This window comes from Tetrao urogallus (assembly GCF_951394365.1).
Source record: "Tetrao urogallus genome assembly, chromosome: Z".
NCBI lineage: Eukaryota > Metazoa > Chordata > Aves > Galliformes > Phasianidae > Tetrao > Tetrao urogallus.
In genome coordinates this window covers 46,824,967-46,844,218 of record NC_136816.1, presented here as the reverse complement: position 1 = coordinate 46,844,218, position 19,252 = coordinate 46,824,967, and the positions used below count along the sequence as shown (strand labels likewise).

At 38.3% G+C, this 19,252-nt stretch overlaps 1 protein-coding gene across 1 annotated transcript in view; it reads left to right on the top strand.

The window, feature by feature from the left end:
* KDM4C (lysine demethylase 4C) overlaps positions 1–19,252 on the top strand; it is a gene marked incomplete at both ends in the record, with an annotated part of 281,788 nt that overhangs the window by 199,384 nt on the left and 63,152 nt on the right. Inside the window, 2 exons of the mRNA XM_079548519.1 lie at positions 459–514; positions 8,740–8,848. Coding sequence (XP_079404645.1) covers positions 459–514; positions 8,740–8,848 — 165 coding nt within the window. The remainder of the gene's footprint in view (positions 1–458; positions 515–8,739; positions 8,849–19,252) is intronic.

Here is a 19,252-nt window from a genome sequence, read left to right as displayed (position 1 = left end):
TTGTTTGAATTGAATCAATGGCTTATGAGACAGTGCTTTCTTCCTAACTTTTATTAAGCTAATTATGTATCATTTTATTGTGTTTTACTATAGTAGGTTTCGTGGCAATTCTAGCCTTTCTGTTGCAGTACTAGCTGAATGCTTTTTCATTTGGTGTTGCCTTCAAAAGGATTCTGTAACTTTATTCAAGAGTAGTATTTAAAACTTATTTTTCTTCAGCTCTTTTGAATTGTCAGTCTTTTTGTTATCATTATTATTATTATTTATTTATTTATTTATTTATTTATTTATTTATTTATTTATTTTTTCTGTAAGGAAGTGCAGTGCTTCTAAGTGGCAGGTTGTATGCCAGTACTGAACTATATTAGCAATTTACATGTACTTAAGATCAGTTTAGTAAGACTGCTTTGTAACCAGTCAATAACGCTCACTTGTTTCTACACTGTTTTTATTTTTAGGAATGTTGTCTCTGCAATTTGAGAGGTGGTGCATTAAAACAAACTACTGACAAGAAGTAAGTAATAAATTCTTTGAGATTGCACATTTTTGTTTAAAATTTTTTCCTAACACATTCTCATGTACTGAGCGTTTGTAATCTTAATTACTTGACAGTGTGCTTTTAAGATGAATCTGTGCAGAATTAAAATTACTCCCCCTGAAATGCGTCACTGGCATTTTGTGAAGTAGTTAGATGCTAAAATGTGTATTTGTTTTAGTATTTGCACACGCTTACTTGTTGCAAATTCTATTCTGCTTGTCGTTGTGTAAAGAAAGCAAATGAGATCTCATTTGTCATTGCTTGCATGAGAAAATCTTATCAAACAGTGAAGTGTATTTTATTCTTTAGCACTGAAAATTTGTTATTACTAAATTTATACAGAACCTTTGAACTTCTCCTAGAAACAATATTTTAAATTAATTAATCTGAATCACTGAATCACAGAATCATCAAGGTTGGAAAAGACCTACAAGATCATCCAGTCCAATCATCCACCTATTACCAATAGTTCTCACTAAACCATGTCCCTCAACACAATGTGCAAATGTTCCTTGAGCACCTCCAGGATTGGTGACTCCTCCACAGCCCATTCCATTGCCTGACCACTCTTTCAGAGAAGTAGTATTTTCTAAAGTCCAGCCTGAATCTCCCCTGGCGCAGCTTGAAGCCATTCCCTCTGGTCCTATCACCAGTTACACAAGAGAAGAGGCTGATCCCCAGCTCACTACAGGAAGTTATAGAGAGCATTAAGGTCTCCCCTGAGCCTCCTCTTCTCCAGGCTGAACATTCCGAGCTCCTTCAGCTGTTCCTCATAAGGCCTGTGCTTCAGACCCCTCACCAGCTTTGTTGCCCTTCTTTGAACCCACTCCAGGGCCTCAATGTCTTTCTTGCAGCGGGAGGCCCAAAACTGGACACAGTAGTCGAGGTGCTCACCAGAGCTGAGTACAGGGGGACAATCACTTCTCTGTTCCTGCTTGCAACACTGTTCCTGATGCAAGCCAGGATGCCATTGGCTTTCTTGTCCACCTGGGCACACTGCTGGCTCATGTTCAGCCGAGCATCAATCAATTCCCCCAGGTTCATTTCCTCTACACAGTCTTTCAGCCACTCTGCCTCAAGCCTGTAGCGTTGCCTGGGGTTATTGAGGCCAAAGTGCAGGACCCAGCATTTGGTCTTGTTGAACCTCATCCCATTGGCTTCAGCCCAGCTATCCAGCCTGTCCCATCAAGTATCATGGTGGTTGAAGTCCTCCAGGAGAACTGGTGCCTGTGATTGTGAGACTACTTTCATCAATTTCCTCCTTCTAGTGAGGAGGAACACACCCACAAATATGTCACCCATATTGGCCTTCCTTTTAGTTGTCACCTGTTCTCCTGTTTTAGTTGTCACCTGTTGAAGCTCTTCCTTCACTCATCATTCATCTCTGGGCAGAAGTCAATACATGTAGTTTTCTCCCACATAAAGTGCAGCTCCGTGGCATCATCTTGCTTGTCTGTCTTTACGAAAAATGCATACTCATCCATGAATGTGTTCCGGTCATGCAAAATGTCTCTCCATGTCTCCATGATCTCAGTAAGATCATGGTCCTTGGACTGTACACAGATCTCTAATTCTTCTGTTATTTGCAATGCTATGTCCATTGGTATAGAGTCACTTTAAAGAAGAAAAGGGAACAGGATTTATATTTCCTTGGGGGGATACAAGAAGATCATAGAATGATAGAATCTTAGAATGGCTGAGGTCAAAAAGGACCACAATTATCATCTGGTTTCAATCCCCTGCTATGTGCAGGGTCGCCAACCACCACATCAGTCTGCCCAGAGCCACATCCAGCCTGGCCTTGAATGCCTCCAGGGATAGGGCATCCACAACCTTCCTGGGCAATCTGTTCCAGTATGTCACCACCCTCTGTGTGAAAAACTTCCTCCTAATATCTAACCTAAACCTTTCCTGCTTCAGTTCCAGACCATTCCCCGTTTTCCTATCACTGTCCATTCTTGTAAACAGTCATTCTCCCTCCTTATAAACTCCTAAAGGGAGTTTATAAGCTCCCTTCAAGAACTGGAAGGCCACAGTGAGGTCTCCCTGGAGTGTTCTCTTCTCCAGTCTAAACCCAGTTCCCTCAATGTTTCCTCATAGGAGAGGTGCTCCAGCCCTCTGATCATCTTAGTGGCCCTCCTCTTGTCCCGCTCTAAGAGCTCCATGTTCTTCCTGTAGTGAGGGCCCCAGGACTGAATGTAGTACTCCTGATGTGGCCTCACAAGAGCTGAGTAGAAGGGGACAATCACCTCCTTCTCCCTGCTGGCGACCCCTTTTTTAATGCAGCCCAGGATGTAGTTGGCTTTTCAGGCTGCAAGCGCATACTGATAGCTCATGTCCAGCATCTCTTCCACCAGAACCCCCAAGTCCTTTTCCACAGGGCTGCTCTTAAGGGGCTCTTCTCCCAGTTTGTATAAAATACCTGGGATTGCCCTGACCCAAGAGCAGCACCCTGCCCTGAACATCATTAAGTTTTCATGGGCCCACTTTTACAGCCAGTTCAGGTCCCTCTGGATGGCTTCCCTTTCCTCCAATGTATTGACCATACCATTCAGCTTGGTGTCATCTGCAAACTTGCAATGGCACTCGGTGCCATTGCCCATGTCATTGATGAAGATGTTGAAGAATACTGTCTTAAGAACGATCCCTTCAAGAGGTACACTGCTTGTGACTGGTCTACACACTGAAGACCTTCTGTAACTATACATAACGCTGAGGTGACTGGCCTTCTGGCTTATGCGATGGAAGGCAGCTAAGGAACATTTGTCACTGTTTTGGTTGGCCTTGCTTATTTCACGAGTTAGTTCAATGGCATGAGCATTTCCATTTTGGACACCATACCCCAAGCCCTTCAGTTTTAAAGCCCACCTCAATAAGTTTGTCAGCCCACTGCTGAAGATAGCCCTGCCTTTTCTACACAGACATATCCCATCTATCCATAATGTGTTGTAATCCTCATAGAAATTCCCATCGTCATGAAAACTGCGAGCGTTGTGTCAGCACCAGTCATATAGCTGGAATTTGGACAGGCATTATATGTCAATTTCTGGCTGCCCTCTTTCCTCCAGCTGGCAAAATTGAGAAGGTAACCTGGACACCAGTCTTTTTCACTTGCACTCCCATGGCTTTATACTATTCTTTAATTCTGCCCGTATTCCAGCTTCCAGTGTCATTCATGCCCACAGTAAAAAGGAGCAGAAAATAATAGTCTATGCTTTAGACAATCTATTGCACACTGTTTTCTGTATCCCATGTCTTGGCTCCTGAGAGGCAGCAAACCAATCAAGACTCCCTGTCACGCCAACAGAAGGGACCCTTCATGCCTTTTAAAGGAGAGTCACCGACTACAAGCACTCGATGTTTCCTTTTATGATGTCCTCTGTAAGCTGTTGATATGACTTCTCCATGCAGACCTTGGTCATGGGTTTGCATGAGCTTAGTATCTGCTTTTAGTAGTGAAGTTAGAAGGTGGGGGCTGAAGGGGAGCCCTGCTTTTGTGTATCACCAGGGACTAAAGTGCCTCCTTCTCAGTATTATCTAGTCCCGGAATATGGTCCTTAAACCAGCTCTCTCTCTCAGCATCTCTAATGCTATGCAGCTTTTTAACTGCTTCTTGCAACTCAGCCACTAGTCATAAAAGATCATTCACCTGTGCACACTTTGGACAGGTACTTACCTTAACACCAGGAGAAGGTTCAAAGCATTTGGTGCAATGATCTGCTTTAACCTAAATCTCCTTTCTCACCTGTTCTTTCTGGGTAAATATATCAGGTATCTCTGAGGATTTTCTCGCAGGGGCACTGATTTTAACCCTCAAGTGAGTGCCCACCTCCATACTCACAGAAATCAGGAGCACTTCCCTGGTTGTGAATCTGCATGCAAGGTACAGAACCCTGCCTGAGCGAACTGCCGCAACAGATTGCTGTTTCTCGATGAGAAGAAAGTGTTCCGCATCTTCTGTTTTCTACATGTCCTACCCGCACAAACTGCCATGCCACACCATGCCCTTAATGATTTCCATGCCCTTGTCACCATGCTCCTGGTCACTCTAACTCCCTAGGGGCTGTCTCTGTGTGTGTGGAGGATTGCACCATCACTTCTCACCCTGCCCATGCTGTATCACAGCTGTTCCTCATCAGTGCTTCTCCCTTCCTGGTCAGGTAAGGCTGGGGCTCCTATGTCTCCCTGTGCTTCTCTCTTTGTGGTTTTTGCCATGGTTCTGCCTTGCTGGAAGGAGTCTCCCAGCTGCTTCCATTCTGGAGCTGATCCTATCAAAGTTATCAACATTATCCTCATCCTAAATCCAACACGCAGCACCATAACATCTACTAAGGAGAAAGTTTCCTGTATCCCATCTGAAACTGGAACAGTAAATGAAACAGATAAAATGGAGAGTGGTGCAGTTTATTATTATTTTTAATCCCAGTATTGGAACACTCTTCATGTATTTTGAGTCTTCATTGAACCTGTTGCATTCTTTTAGTAACTTAGCAATATCTTGTAAACCTTTTTCTTTAACCCTTAGAACTGCAGCGTGATTGTTCAGCAGTGTGATCATTCCACTTATCAGGCCAGAATTTGTTAGTGATTTGCAACTGGTTGCATAGTATTTTTTTTTAGTGTTGTAAATAGTTGGGTGAGGAGAATGTTGCATGTGGAATTTATGGACCAGATCTTAACTTCAACAAACATTAATTCTGTTGACATATTAATGAAGATTTTGACCAACGCTTGCCAATACTCAGTACTCAGCTGGCTTTTAGATCTGTTCTTAGCTCTCCTAAATAGTTGTTTGCTACCTGCTTTCTCTAACTTGAGAAAAAGGAAATTACATCAAAATAGAATTTATGATGTCCTTCTGATATTTGGAGCTATTGGATTGCATCTTTGAAAACAGAGAAATCGTTGTTGTAGGTCAATTAAAATACTGTAGAAATAGGTTACAAGATTTAGCCATAGGAATAAAAACCACTACAGGGATCTGCAGAAAGTGTCTTCCTCTTTGTAATTATTCCAGAAGTCTTCAGTTTTGCATTTCATCCCTCTGGGTTTCTATTACAGATTTCTGTAATGTGCTCTGTAAAAGTAGTTAACTTCTTGTTTTCCTGTTTCCATAACACATTGCACTTGCTATACAGTGTTTAGTTTTCACTTTTCTCAGTATTCTATCTTCGAGCATTATCTTCTATTTTCAACTTCCGAAAGTTTTCAGAAGTGTGTTCCAATTACTATTTTATTTTCTCCATCAAGTATAAAATCCAACTCTGAGATATTTTCTGTGTACTGAGATTCCTTCTTCTCAGGTGAACACAGCAATTATTTCAAGTCCTATTATGTTGAGAGAAGTCAGAGTATAAAGGGCTGTGTTAAGGTTTATTGAAGAGACATTTTATTTATAGCATTTCTGTCCACATAAAGCTTAGATGGTAAGACACCTGTTATTAAGAGTGCAATTTTGCAGGCAGGCATCATTGAAAGAAAAATGTTATTAAAGGAAAAAAAAGTGTGTATGCCCTTTTAAAGCATGTGAACAACAAAAAGAGCACTGGAAGTAATATTGTTCTGCTACTTAATGCTATTCACAAGTTGGGACAGACAAAATTGAGACTTTTGTGCCCTCTTTGCCTCTGTCTTCAATACCAGTGATGTGCACTACAGGTCCTACGAGGTGGGGGATTGTGACTGCTCTAACAGTAAACTCCCAGCCAACCCAGATTTGTGCAAGATTTTCTGCTGGATACATACAAGTTTTTTGGGCCTGGAAGAATTGATCTCAGAGAGCTGGCTGATGTCACCTTTCCTCTTCTAGCTATTTTTAAATGGTGTGGGAAATATGGAGAGGTCCCAGTAGATTGGAAGCTGGCAAATGTTATGAAAATACCAGTTTTGAAGAAGAATAAGGAGAACTCTATAATTGCAGGCCTGACAGTCTCACTTCAATGCTTGGCAAAATTATGGAGATTATTCTGGGAGTTACTGAAAAACACCTGAAAGACAATTGGAGAGTTACAGAATGGCTTGGATTGAAAGCTGCCTTAAATATCATCTACTTCCAACCCCTCTGGCATGAAATGGGGCATTCATTGCATACACAGCTTCTCTGTGTAACCCGTGTCAGTGCCTCATCATCTTCTCAGTAAAAGTTTTCCTTACAACATCTACCCTGAATCTCCCCTTTTAGTTAAGAACCATTCCTCCCTTGCCCTATCTCTATCAGATCTTATAAAAAGTCAGTCTCTTTCCTTTTCATAAGGTGCCTTTAAGTGTCAGAAGGCCTCAGTGAGGTCTCCCCTGTGCTTGTCTCTTCTCCCTGAGCCTAGCTCCCTCAGCCTTTATCTTTTTAAGAGAGATGCTGCAGCCTCTGATCATCTAAATGATTCCAGCTTCCTCTGGATCCACTCCAACAACTCTGTATTCTTCCTTTACTGGGTGAAGCAGACCTGGACACAGTACACCGAATGAGGCCTCAGAAAGGCAGAGCAGAAGGGGAAGGTCACTGCCCTCACCCTGCTGGCATCCCCTCTTTTGATGCACCAGAGGACACAGTTGGTCTTCCAGGTTGCAAATGCACACTGCTGGCTTACTTCCAGGTTTTCATACACCAGGACTCCAAAAATCTTTCTCAGCAGAGCAGCTTTCAATAAGTTCTTCTCCCAGTCTGTTCTATTGTCTGGGATTGCCCTAATGATGACAGTGACATTGCTGTCATTGGTCCTAACCAACACAAGTTCATGAGGATTTTGTCTTTATTAATGAATGGTCTTAATTTTTTTTGTTATGATGAGGATGCCCGTCAGGTTGATCTAAGGAATCCAGTAGATGTGAACTTCTTGGATTTCAGGAAAGCTTTCTGTACAGTCTCTATTAGTATCCTCCTAGAGAAAATGTTGAGTGCACATCTAGACAAAAACAAAATGTTAAGAGTGAACAATTGGCCTGCAGGTTGGGCTTGAAGCATTATTGGGCTCAAAGCATGATGAGGTCACATTATGAGGCTGATGGCCAGTCATTAATAGTGCTCCTGAGACTCTTTTTGAGGGCCAGTTTTCTTCAATGTTTTTCTGTTTTTTGAACACAAGTCTCAAATGTATACTAAGTAATTTTGTGGACAATGCTAAATTGAGAGTTGACTCCCTCAAGGGTAGAGAGCCCTTGCCAAGGAATTTTGACATATTTCAGGACTAGACAATCACCAAGCATATGAAATTAAGAAAGAGCTAGTGTTCAATTCTGCCAGGTCACAGCAACCTTGGATATAGACTGAGAGGTCAGAGGCTGGAAGGCAAGCCCATGGAAAGGGATTTGGGGGTTCTAGTTGACAGCAAGATGAATATGAGTCAGCAGTGTGCTCTGGCAGCATAAGGGCCAGCTGTACTCTGGGAGTGGGTCAGACCCAGCACTGTCAGCTGGTGAGGAGAAAGGGTTGTCTCACTGTACTCTGCTCTGCACTCTTCACTCTGAGCACTGTGTGCAGTTCTGGACACCACTATGCGAGAAGGACATAAAACTATTAGAGAGCTTCCTCAGGAGGGAAACAAACATGGTGAATGGTCTATGAGGGCAAGACATGCAAGGAGTGGCTGAGGTCCCTGGGTTTGTTCAGCTCAAAGCAGAGGAGGCTGCAGCTCCTCTAAAGGGAGCGAGCAGAAGGGCAGCGCTGAGTTCTGTTCTCTGGTCACAGTGACAGGGACCAAGGGCATGGTATGGAGCTGTCAAGGAGGGTCGGGCAGTGTTAGGAAAAGGTTCTTCACCAGGTGGGCATGGAACATGGGTGGTCCTGAGTGGAGCCAGGAGTTGGAGTCAGTGTGCCTTGTGGGTCCCTCAACTTGGTATATTTTATGATTCTGTGAAAATACTGTAGGTGAAAAATTGCTTATTAATAAAACAGCCTGGCTGAGGCATGCACCCCTGGATAGAACACCTATAAAGATATTGCACTTAAGAAATACAATGTGAAAAGTATTTACTTTTTTTTTTTTTTTTTCAAATAAAAATTTAGAATCTGAAATGATGTTTACATGAAGTGTTAGTGTTGTAAATTGTGTTAACTTGTTTCAAAGAAGTCTTCTGAAATCCTTGAAGGCAAATGTCTGGATGTGGTTGCCTTGTAAAATAGAAACAACAAATTGCAGGTAATGAAACATCACTTGTATTTGTACCGGGTTTTTCTGGTAGTATTCTTGACCTGCCACTTTTCACAGGTGGGCTCATGTAATGTGTGCAATTGCCGTTCCAGAAGTCAGATTTGGTAATGTCACAGAACGTACACCGATAGACACTAGCAGAATACCTTTGCAAAGATTAAAATTGGTGAGTACTATATTCATATATACTTGATGTATTCTTTGCTATTAAGATATTCCAATATTTTGAAGTGCATTCAAAATCTGAATTATTGTTGCCAGTTACAGGAATTAAACTATGTTTATGGTTAGAAGTACGTAACTGAGGCGTTACTGATATCCACCTATTAGTTTTTACAAATAATGGCAATTCATTAACACCATTTACAATCTCTGGTATTTGTTTAAAAAAGTTTGAATCTGTCCTCCCCAAGACGAACAACAGAAAACTTGACCAGTATCAACCGTGAAAGTTCAGCTTTTGGATTTCTGCTGACAACGAAAGCACTGAAACCTAGACTATGAATATCACATAGTACATATTTGTTAGATCTTTTTATTATGTATTTTTGCCTCAAGGAACAATTTGTTGAGGTAAAAAGATGTATGATCTGGTTGTCATGCAGTATCTCTACCATCTGGATATTGAGAAGCATGCATAAAACAGATCACGCATTATATTGAATTGAAAAAAACAAAACTCTTTCTTAAGGAATTCTGAAAGCTGTTGTAAAAAAAAGAAAAAATGTATATCCACTGCTAACATTCTAGAAGGTTGACAAAACTGGGAGACATGTTCAAGAGCAATTTAGGATAATGTTCCTTGCTATGTTACAAAGAAAGAGTGTTCTTTCATCATCCTTCCCTTTAATTTTGTTTCTCATAACTTCAAAATCTTGGATTTTTTAGTTTTTTTTAATAACATGAATACAAATCCTCTTTTCTCTGTGACAGAAGGTATCTCAGGATCTTGTTTGAACAGGCAGTGTCTTCTTAAATTGACAGTCCCAGATCTTTCCTAATCTGAAAATATAGCCAATAGAAGCACTGAGAATTAATTCAAAGTTTTGTATGTTTTGAGGATCATAAACACAGACAATTGTCTGTTTGGAAGTGATTGATCCGGAGGTTGAAATCACAAAAATGTGTAGTTTACCCAGTACTGAAATTCATCCTTTTATGAGATGTCCATTCCTTGAACTGTGTAAGAGTAATAGATGCATTCTGGAGAAGGCTTGAATTAACTTTAGATTATTTAATGTAAAGGTATGGAATCAAAATGCACAAAATTTGTGAAGTGTGCAATTTACAATTTCTAGGTCATTTCTGCTGAGTACAAGGCAATTATGTTAATCAGTTATTTATAACTGGCAACTTTGTTTTTCCTGCAGTTGATAGAAAATTGGTTGCAGTCTTTTTTTTTTAATTCTTGAAGCCTCTTTCAGAATAAAATGACATTGAGATGCTACATATTGTCTTTAGCTACACGTACCCTTTCCATCTCAAGCAAGTGCCTGATTATTTAGAAATACAGTGCTTGCTTTTAAGCAAGAGTTTATGTATTTGATTGAAATTAATATTCTGATGAAGGAACTCAGTTGGATACAGAAAAATCAGTGGTGGGGTGCTTTATAATAGCCATCAACGTACTACTGCCCCAGGTAGTGAGTGGATGGCCTTACTGTGAGGGAAGGAAGCACTGTAATCTTGGATTGAGTCATTAACCCTTACTTTTCCAAGACATCATTTCAGACATTGAATTTATAATGAAATAGCTAGGCCTGTTCTAATTTAAGGGAAGTATGCAGTTTGACAATCTCTCAAAGGCCCTATCGTGATTTAATGTCAATAAATCTATAAATTGTTGTTCCTTGGTTAAAAATCTGCTCTAAAAAACACCAGTAGTCTAAGTCTGTTCTTATGTTATAGTGAATTTCATGAGTAGCACTGTAGTATTGTTTTTTTTTAAACAATATATCTTTGGTGGAATTGCATGGGTATTTAATATTTTCTCAAAATATTTTAAAGCCCCTTGTATTAGATATTTTTTGTAAATTATTTTATTTCCTTAAACACAGGTTTCATGTTTCTCTGCTACTGTCAGTAACACTGAATAAGTCAAATGTCATCATTGTGTTAGTCTTCTTAACTGTTGATTCTGCAGAATAACATTCATGCTCTCATGCCCACTGACTTCAGGGTCTTTGCCTTGGAGAACCCTAAGCATGGTGTTATAGTAGCTTTCAGAATCTGTAAGCAATTGATTCAGGACAGTTTTTCCTTTTAAAATTGCAAGTCTTGCCAGTAACACTCTTCAGCAGCCAATTCCTCTTCCATTTCTGTCCAGTTTTTTAGGTTACGGATATGTTTTTTCATCATTCTTCACCATTCAGCGCTACTGTTTTGTACATCTTTTGCTCATATTGAGTGCTTATAAGTAATACATGTTTTAAAAACTACATTTTGGGGACTGTCTTTAAAATCTTATTCATATTAAGGCCTGTGATAGCTAATAGTTACAGTTGGTTCTATTATGTTTAGTTGCTGCCTTATATGTTTTGTTGATTTTTAATATCCACAGAAAACAACAGAAAACAAATACAGAAGGATATAGTACATTCTAGGGTGCAGCCAAACAAGATGTAGATGTTACAATGTGAGAATAGTTCTAATTGTCTTAAGTGTTGTAAATATTTATCTGTCTGCTTCTTTCTGTATCCTTTCCTCCATTCCTTCATTACTTTCCCTTTTCTCTCTTTCCTATCTCTCACTTTCTCTGAAATAAAAAGAAAAGCAAATAAGCAGAGCATCTATTGTTTTCAGAAATCTGTAGAGACTGGGCTGACATTTTCTTTAATGTAGCATCTACTAAAGAAAATAAAAGGAAATAAAAAGTCAGTGTTTGCTTTTTGATAAATTAAAGAACATCTGTGCAAATGGAAACATATTGGTAGGTTATTTTTATTGCCTAGTTGATATGTGTAGTGATTGCTGTTAAATAGTTTTAATTCACTAGACATTTTTGGGTTGAAATCAATGTGTAAATCTTTCTATTATTAAATATCATATATTTCCTTCAGAGTAAATTCCATATTTGTATTTTGCATACAGTAGTTTGCTAGTGCATGCAGTAGTAGCTACAAAGTTGTTTTATACAATAATTTAATATTTGCAAATTTTTGATTTTATAGAATGCCAAAACATTTTTATATTTGCCCGTTTTTTTAGTGGGTTACATATCATGTTCTGTCATTGTTAAAAATTCATGACACACTGAAGTGTTTATGAAATGCTGAACCCCTTGAAAATGATTCTTTTCTCAATGAAAATAGTCTGAATCAATACTGATAAAAGATTTTGTTGTTGTGTTTTTTATTAAGAAAAAAAAAATGGTGTGCTGAGATAAAACAGGTTGTATCACGCCTTGTCGTTTTGAGCTGTGTTTCCATGATATTGGTGTTATCTAACTAAGTTTAATGTGGAAGCAAAGCCTTCCACTCACCTTCAGTGTAGAGAGAAACCCACAAGGCTGCTGTCTTCGCTTTATTTTCCTCTAGCAGTAATTTTTCTCTATTTTTGAAACTTTGTGAATGGGAAAACGAGATTGTCCTGATGTCTTTTGACAGTCAGCCTGGATATTCAGTCTGGATGGTCATATATGATAGGCACTTTGAGTTTACATTAACTGTGTAAAATTAAAATTTGTGATTATTTAACTAGAAAGCAAGTATTTTGGATTTAAAATTCAGAGTCTTACACTCAAGTTCTAAGGTGAAATGGCTGGAAAACATACCTCACCACAACATAAATTTTAAAACATCGTATGGAAACTGCTCTGCAAACACTTTGAATCAAATCATGTAGGTTGGAAAAGACCTTCAAGAACACCAGGTTCTGCTGTCAGTGTGTCCTACCAGGTCCCCAGCACTAACCCGTCTCCCTTAGTGACATGTCTGCATGTGTCTTAAATATCTGCAGGTATGGCAGCTCCACTGCTTCCCAGGGCATTCTGTTGTGATGCTTGACTGCTCTCTCTGTGAAGAGACTCCCATCTAAATCCTTTTTGGCATGATTTGAGACCATTTCCTCATGTCCTGTCACTTCTCAACTGCGGAAAACAGACACCTTCCTCGCTGCTACATTCTTTCAGGTAGTTGCAGAGACCTTCAGAAGTTCCCTCTGCTGCTTCTCATAACTTTTGTTTTCTAGTACTTTTTCCAGACTTTTTAAGTCTTCTCTGCACAAGCTAGAGCAACTCAGTAGCCTTCTTGTAGCGAAGGACCGCAAACTGAACACAGTGTTCAAGCTGTAGTCTCACCTGTGCCAATTACAGAGGGACGATCATCTCTCCAGTCCTGCTGATCGTACTATTCCTTATGCAGGCCACAATGCTTTGGCCTTCTTTGTCATCTGGACATACTGCTGGCTCCTGTTCAAGTGGTTGCCAATCAACATCTCCAGGTCCTTTTCTGCTGGGCAGATTTCCAGCCACTCTTACCCCAGCCTGTAACATTTATGGTGTTGTTGTGACTCAGGTGCAGGACCCAGCACTTAGCCTTATGTGTCTGGACTCAGCCCATTGATTCAGCCTACTCAGATTCTTGTGCAGTGCTTTCCTATTCTCAAACAGATCAACAGTTCTATCTAGCTTGGTATTATTTGTGAGCTTTCTGAGGGTGTACTCAATCCACACTGTCCAGATCACTGATAAAAATGGTAACCCAAACTGGCCCTGGTACCGAGCTCCTGGAAACATCACTGGTGTCAGCTGCTAGCTGGTTTGAGCTTCCTTCACAATGGCTCTTAGAGCCAGTCCACCCAGCTAGTTCTTCACCCAGCAAACTATACACATCTAAGCCACGAGTAGCCAATTTCTCCAGAAGAATGCTATGGGAAACAGTGTCAAAAACTTTATTAAAATCCACGTATATAACGTCTGCAGCCTTTTCCTCACCTACTACCCTGGTCATCTTGTCATGCAAGGAGATCAGGTTAGTCATAAATGCATTCTGGCTGCTGCTGATCACTGTCACGTATGTGACAGTATTACTTGAATGGTTTCTATTCCAGTTGTGTCCCTATTGTAACAGCAGATTTAAGGGGAAGAAATACACGAAGAGCAATTTAAGTACTGTTTTATCACAGTGAGAGCATAGAACCAGGTACCACGAAAGGCAGAGTTGGTGATAAGAAGTAGTTTGGAGAAGGGGCTGCATTAAATTTGACTAAAATTTGTATATGGCAAGTTTCAGCTGGTGACAGTTTGTTATAAGTGTGAGATGAAGAGGAATATTTTTGAATGAGTGCATTTGTAGTGCTAGTTTCCATTTCAGTAATTTATCCAAAGCACATAAATTTGGGTTTCCAGCCAATTTTGTTATGTTTGTTGTTTTTTTCTTTTAAATTTTAATTTTCTTTGCATTGTTCCATTTGTTCTTACATCTCCAAGAGAAGCCTAAACACCTGCCTTTGAAAACGTGTTTTCTTTGGCTACTTATATATGTAAGGCTTTGAGTCATAGAAAACAGACTGTGGATTCCTGGACTTGTTAAAGTTAACATTAAAACTCCATTTTACTTTGGGAATGAAAAAGCTTTCCCCCCAAGTATTTACATAGCCTCTGCTTTCAAAGAGTGTTAATTACTTAGCTCTACTTAGAAACAGAAACAATGTCTGCAGGAAAAAATCTCTGGAGATGAAAAATCAAACTGACCTCTCAAAAATAAATGCAGCACTTAAGGAGAAAGAATAAGTGCTCTCTTGTGTGTCATTCTATTTTATTAAAATACAGCATATTCTATAAGTAGAATTAAATACAAATGCTTACTACTATGTGGCCAAGGAATGTAAGCCAACAGGAATACTGAGCCTGGTTTCATTTACCTTTGTCAGACATATGACTTACCATCAACAGTAGACATTGTAAATGAGAATGATTAAATTTTCATCTGCTATAAAAGAAGCATTTAAGTAAGATCATTAGCATCTGTTCCTCAACCTATGTATTTATGAATTCTAAAATTAGACTTTGAATAGAATAAACTGTTTAGCGGGATACATTGTCTGCTTTTGATATTGTCAGTATTTTGTGATACTTAGGTACTGAATTGACTTTGTTTTTACAGGCAGTCACTGCAATGCTGTACTGAAGCATGCACCTGATATGCTTTTGTTTCTTTATCTTTAGAGCTTCCTGTTATTTTTACATTTGAAATCCTATTTCTCCAACAAAATAGAGGTAGAAAATGAGTTTTGGAATAGCTCAAGTTGCCCTGAAGCTTTTGATGACCTCAAATTTGTATTTGACAAGTGAACCGAGTATAAGCACAAGTGTACTCTGAGTGAGGAACATTATTTTGAAAAGAAATTTACACTGTGATGATGACTTATCTACAAGCCTTTCAGTATCTGGCTGAAGCCATAAAGTTCTTTTTAGAAGCCTATACACTTTAAAATTTGCACCTGAAGGCAAATAATAGTGAGCTTGAAAGCCAAAGATTATAGTTTTGAAAGGTACATCAATTCTGAAAATACAGAGGTTTCTCTGTGGTCTGCCACTGAAGAATGGATTCAAATGGAAAATGTGTATGACCTTTTAAAAGAATGAGCAAATAGTCTTCTGCCTGTCATCCTACTTCAAGGATTAAAGGCATTTAAGAGACTCCTTATCTTCTAATTTCTCATGTTCTAATTTGTAATAAAATTCATTTGTTAAACTGCAGTATGATTGTAGATCTGTTGTAGTTATTTTATGAAAGAGTAAATAAAAAATATGTGTAATGAGAATATTGGTACTGCCATGCATTTCTGGTAATGTACATAAAACTATTCCTTTGCACTCTGTCACAGGAAACAGCAAGAAAATAGAAATTTTGTGATAGATTTCAAAATATTTGTATATTAAAAAAAGCCCAAACCTATCAGTGAAATAACATTAGCACAATTTTTCAATTAAGAATATTGAAGTAGAAAATGATGCATTAGTTGATTATGCAACCAAACTGTAATTGGTTAAAAATATGGTGACATTTTTACATTCAATCACATACAAAATACTATTTAGTCCATTTGTTTCAATTGCCTATAAATTCAATAGATTTTGAATCTAATGAATCTACACTGCTGGCTGCATAGTGCTTGCTGTCAAAATGATCTGCTACAATGAGCAGGTCCTACTGCAAACTATCAGTATTTGTATTACCCAACTATAAAGTCTGTAGAAAAACATGGAAAATGTTAGATGTCTCTTACTACAAATAATATTTGAACATGTCTTTAAGCAGGACAGTAGAGGGTTTAAAATGTTAACTAGCCCGCTGAATTTCTTTTTACTAGTGAACAGAGAACTTTATGTATAATAGATTTTTCTTGTAAAAAGTCTTGGAATTTTAAGCTCTGATGATTGATAGTCTGTAATAAGCTGTGTAAGTCTGATAGAGTCAGGCTTATGTTTTAAGTTCACCTCTGTTGATGCAGCCTGTATTAGTGTATAGTGGGCCTCATGTGTTGTGTCCAAACACAAAATGACAGTTGTGTAATCTGTTTGAGAAAGGTAAATCATGAGTTAAATATGATTATGTCCAGAGATGGATGTGATTGAAGAGCTAAACTAAATACTGAGTTTTGAATTGAATATTAATGTCTGTGGTGAAGAATCATTTCATCTCATAGATAATATTCTACATTGTCAGGCATGGAATAACTCTCTGACCTCTAGTAATTTGATGAGATTTTCATAACATTTGTATTAAAAAGAATATATAGAAATGCTGAACTTACTTCCATTTTGGCTTAAATTTATTTAAACCTTATAATAAAGCTTTCAGAAGTGCTTACGTGCTTTAAAGGTCAGAGACCACTTTCGAATATGATTTGAGTATTTAAGGACAATAGTACTTTTTGTCCAGAAGAGCAAAAGGACTTGTGATTGTATTTCATATCAAAGATTAATTTTTTACTGCAATGCATTTGCAGGATCTTCTAATTGAACCAATAAGGTTGCAGGTCATATCTGAATAAGGAGGAGATGAACTTACTGAATTGAGGTCTCCTTCTGTGGTTATTCATGCAGGCTTTGCACACAGTGTACTTTCATAAGCCATATTTATTCTATAATTTACCTTCCATTTTTGTCATGGCTGATGATACCTAATGTCTGTGTCAGATTTGGTATTATTTTTATGAGTTAAAACTTTTTGATTGTATTTTTTAACGTGATTTTTTTCTGGTAATTATATATGAAAATTTTGTGTAACAAGGCATCGTTGCTTTTATATATTGTAGGGAAAAGAAAAAGTGTGAGCCAGAAAAGGAAAAAAGATGCATGTGCCTGCTGATATAGATATAGCCGCTAGCAAAGTTTGAATGTATTTAGACTATGCAGAATATAAATAACATTTTACAAAACAGAGAAAAACTAACACCATGACACTAAATATTATTTTTAGGCATCATGAAAACCTGTGACCTGAACAGTCACTGCAGTAACAAAGCATAGAGGCACTTTTGTCTTTGAATTTTTGTGTTTACATGTCTTGTTTTTGTGGTGATTGAATATGGACCAAAACAAGATATTTTTAAAGTGTAAACTTCATAGATAATTTTTCTTGCAGAACCATGTATAATTTCAGCACCCAGGGTCACCTATTTTAATCTGGGATATCATTATTTCCAATTTGGCTTTGAAATGCTGAAAGATATTTTTTTAATTTTCTAGATACTTTCCTTTTTATTCAGTGAGTTGTAGGCTGTTTTAAATAAATTTTACTGTAATACTTACTATAAACCAACACTTCTTATCAGTATCAGTGATCATTTATGTATTCCTCCATCATACTTGGCATCCTTTATACCCCACTGGTTTATGTACTTCATTTGTTTTAAAGATAGAATGATGAGTAAATGCTGAGTTAATTGTTTGGATATCATTGAAAATATATCAGTTGTTTTGAAAGTAATGCTTCCTGATAATTTCCACGGAGTCTACAAAGGATACAAAGAGCAAAACAACACTGTTTGATAGAGCAGATTCTCAGCTATGAAACTATACAGGAAGTGGGAAGACTGAACCTCTACTGCCATGCCACCGACATCCACTTCTGACACTGTGGGCCAAGGTAATAGAATAGAAGGAATTACTTTTGGAACAGCCCACATAGTTAGAAACTAAACATAAAGTCAGTGTTTACTTTTCAGAGGATAAGTTTGCATTTTCAGTAAAGGAGGCCTTTTTTATTCCCCCCCCTCCCCCGCTGTTTTCACTTTCAAATCTTTGTGCCAGAAGGTATTGCTCTAGTTTCTGGAACATTAATGTCAAAAGGTGCGGCTCAGGTTATGAGCAGATATTAGTTTCACTTTTGGAAGCTGACTGCTAGTTGAAATATTAATCAAAAGGACCTGTTCAAGAAAGCAGAAGGTTGAGCTGAGCAGCAAATTCTAGGAATTTGAAGGAACTCAGGATAATCTTCATTTCAAAGAGCAAGGAAGCTCTGCTGGACTGTTGCATGAGATTACCTTTTTCCATGAATGAAAGTACCTTTCTTTGAGGAATGAGAGATCTCTGTTTTCGACATTTTTTTAAGAAGAAAATCAGCATGCAGTTCTAGTAACCAGTGTTTTGTCCTCCCCTGGTTTACAGTGTGGCTCTTCTAACAGTTGTTTATCTTTCTGTTTTGCATGCTGTTCTTAATAGAAGAAGGTATGTTCTTTTAGGTAGCCACAGAGTAAACTGTATCCACGTGTCTTAAGTAACTGCCAAACATTAGGGAAAAACATTTCCTCCCTAGAGGAATGGCATATTTTCCACCATACACCCAGTAGTGTGAGATCATTTGCTAGGCACATTTAGTTCATTTAACTGTGTGGTCTTCAGGAATGTCTGTATGTTGTTTTCATTACCAGAAAGCATTACATCTGTCTTGTCAGCTTTGAACTTAAGCAGCTTACTTATTCCTTGCACCTTATCACAGCAGGGCACTTGGCAAGCTAAGAGACTACACTGTCCAAGTCTGACAAATACGAGTCATAAAGCTATGTGTCAACATCATAATGATGGCACTGCAGCCTGCTTCATCTTCCAATTTCTCCTGTGGCCTAAATGTTAGAGAGAAACACTCTGTAGACAGAAATACTCTTGGTGGACAGTTTGTGCTACTGTCTTTCTTTTTTATTGCAGAGGGGATGGAATGTCCAAAAGTGACACAGCAAAATCATACGTAAATTCATGCAAAGTTTATAAAATGAGTAATTAATTTGATAACTTCAAGTTGCATAAAATTTAACTTATTTGTAAAATTGGGCAGATAAAAGTAGGGTGTGAACAAAATTAGCAGCTGCAGAAAATATCCTGAATTGGATTTGAAAGATTATGTATCCACTTGATTTTTGAACATCAGATCAATGATAGTAGATACGTTCTTCTGCAATTGTAATTCAGCAGGGATGCAAATAAACAAGATACTACAAATAGTATACTTTAAAGACCTTTTTATTTTGGGGAAAGGTTAACACACATGATTCTGTGGTGTTTTGCAAGGTGTCTCATTAATGTACTTGCTTTAACGGAATTGTAGCTGTCTACTTTTTAATATTA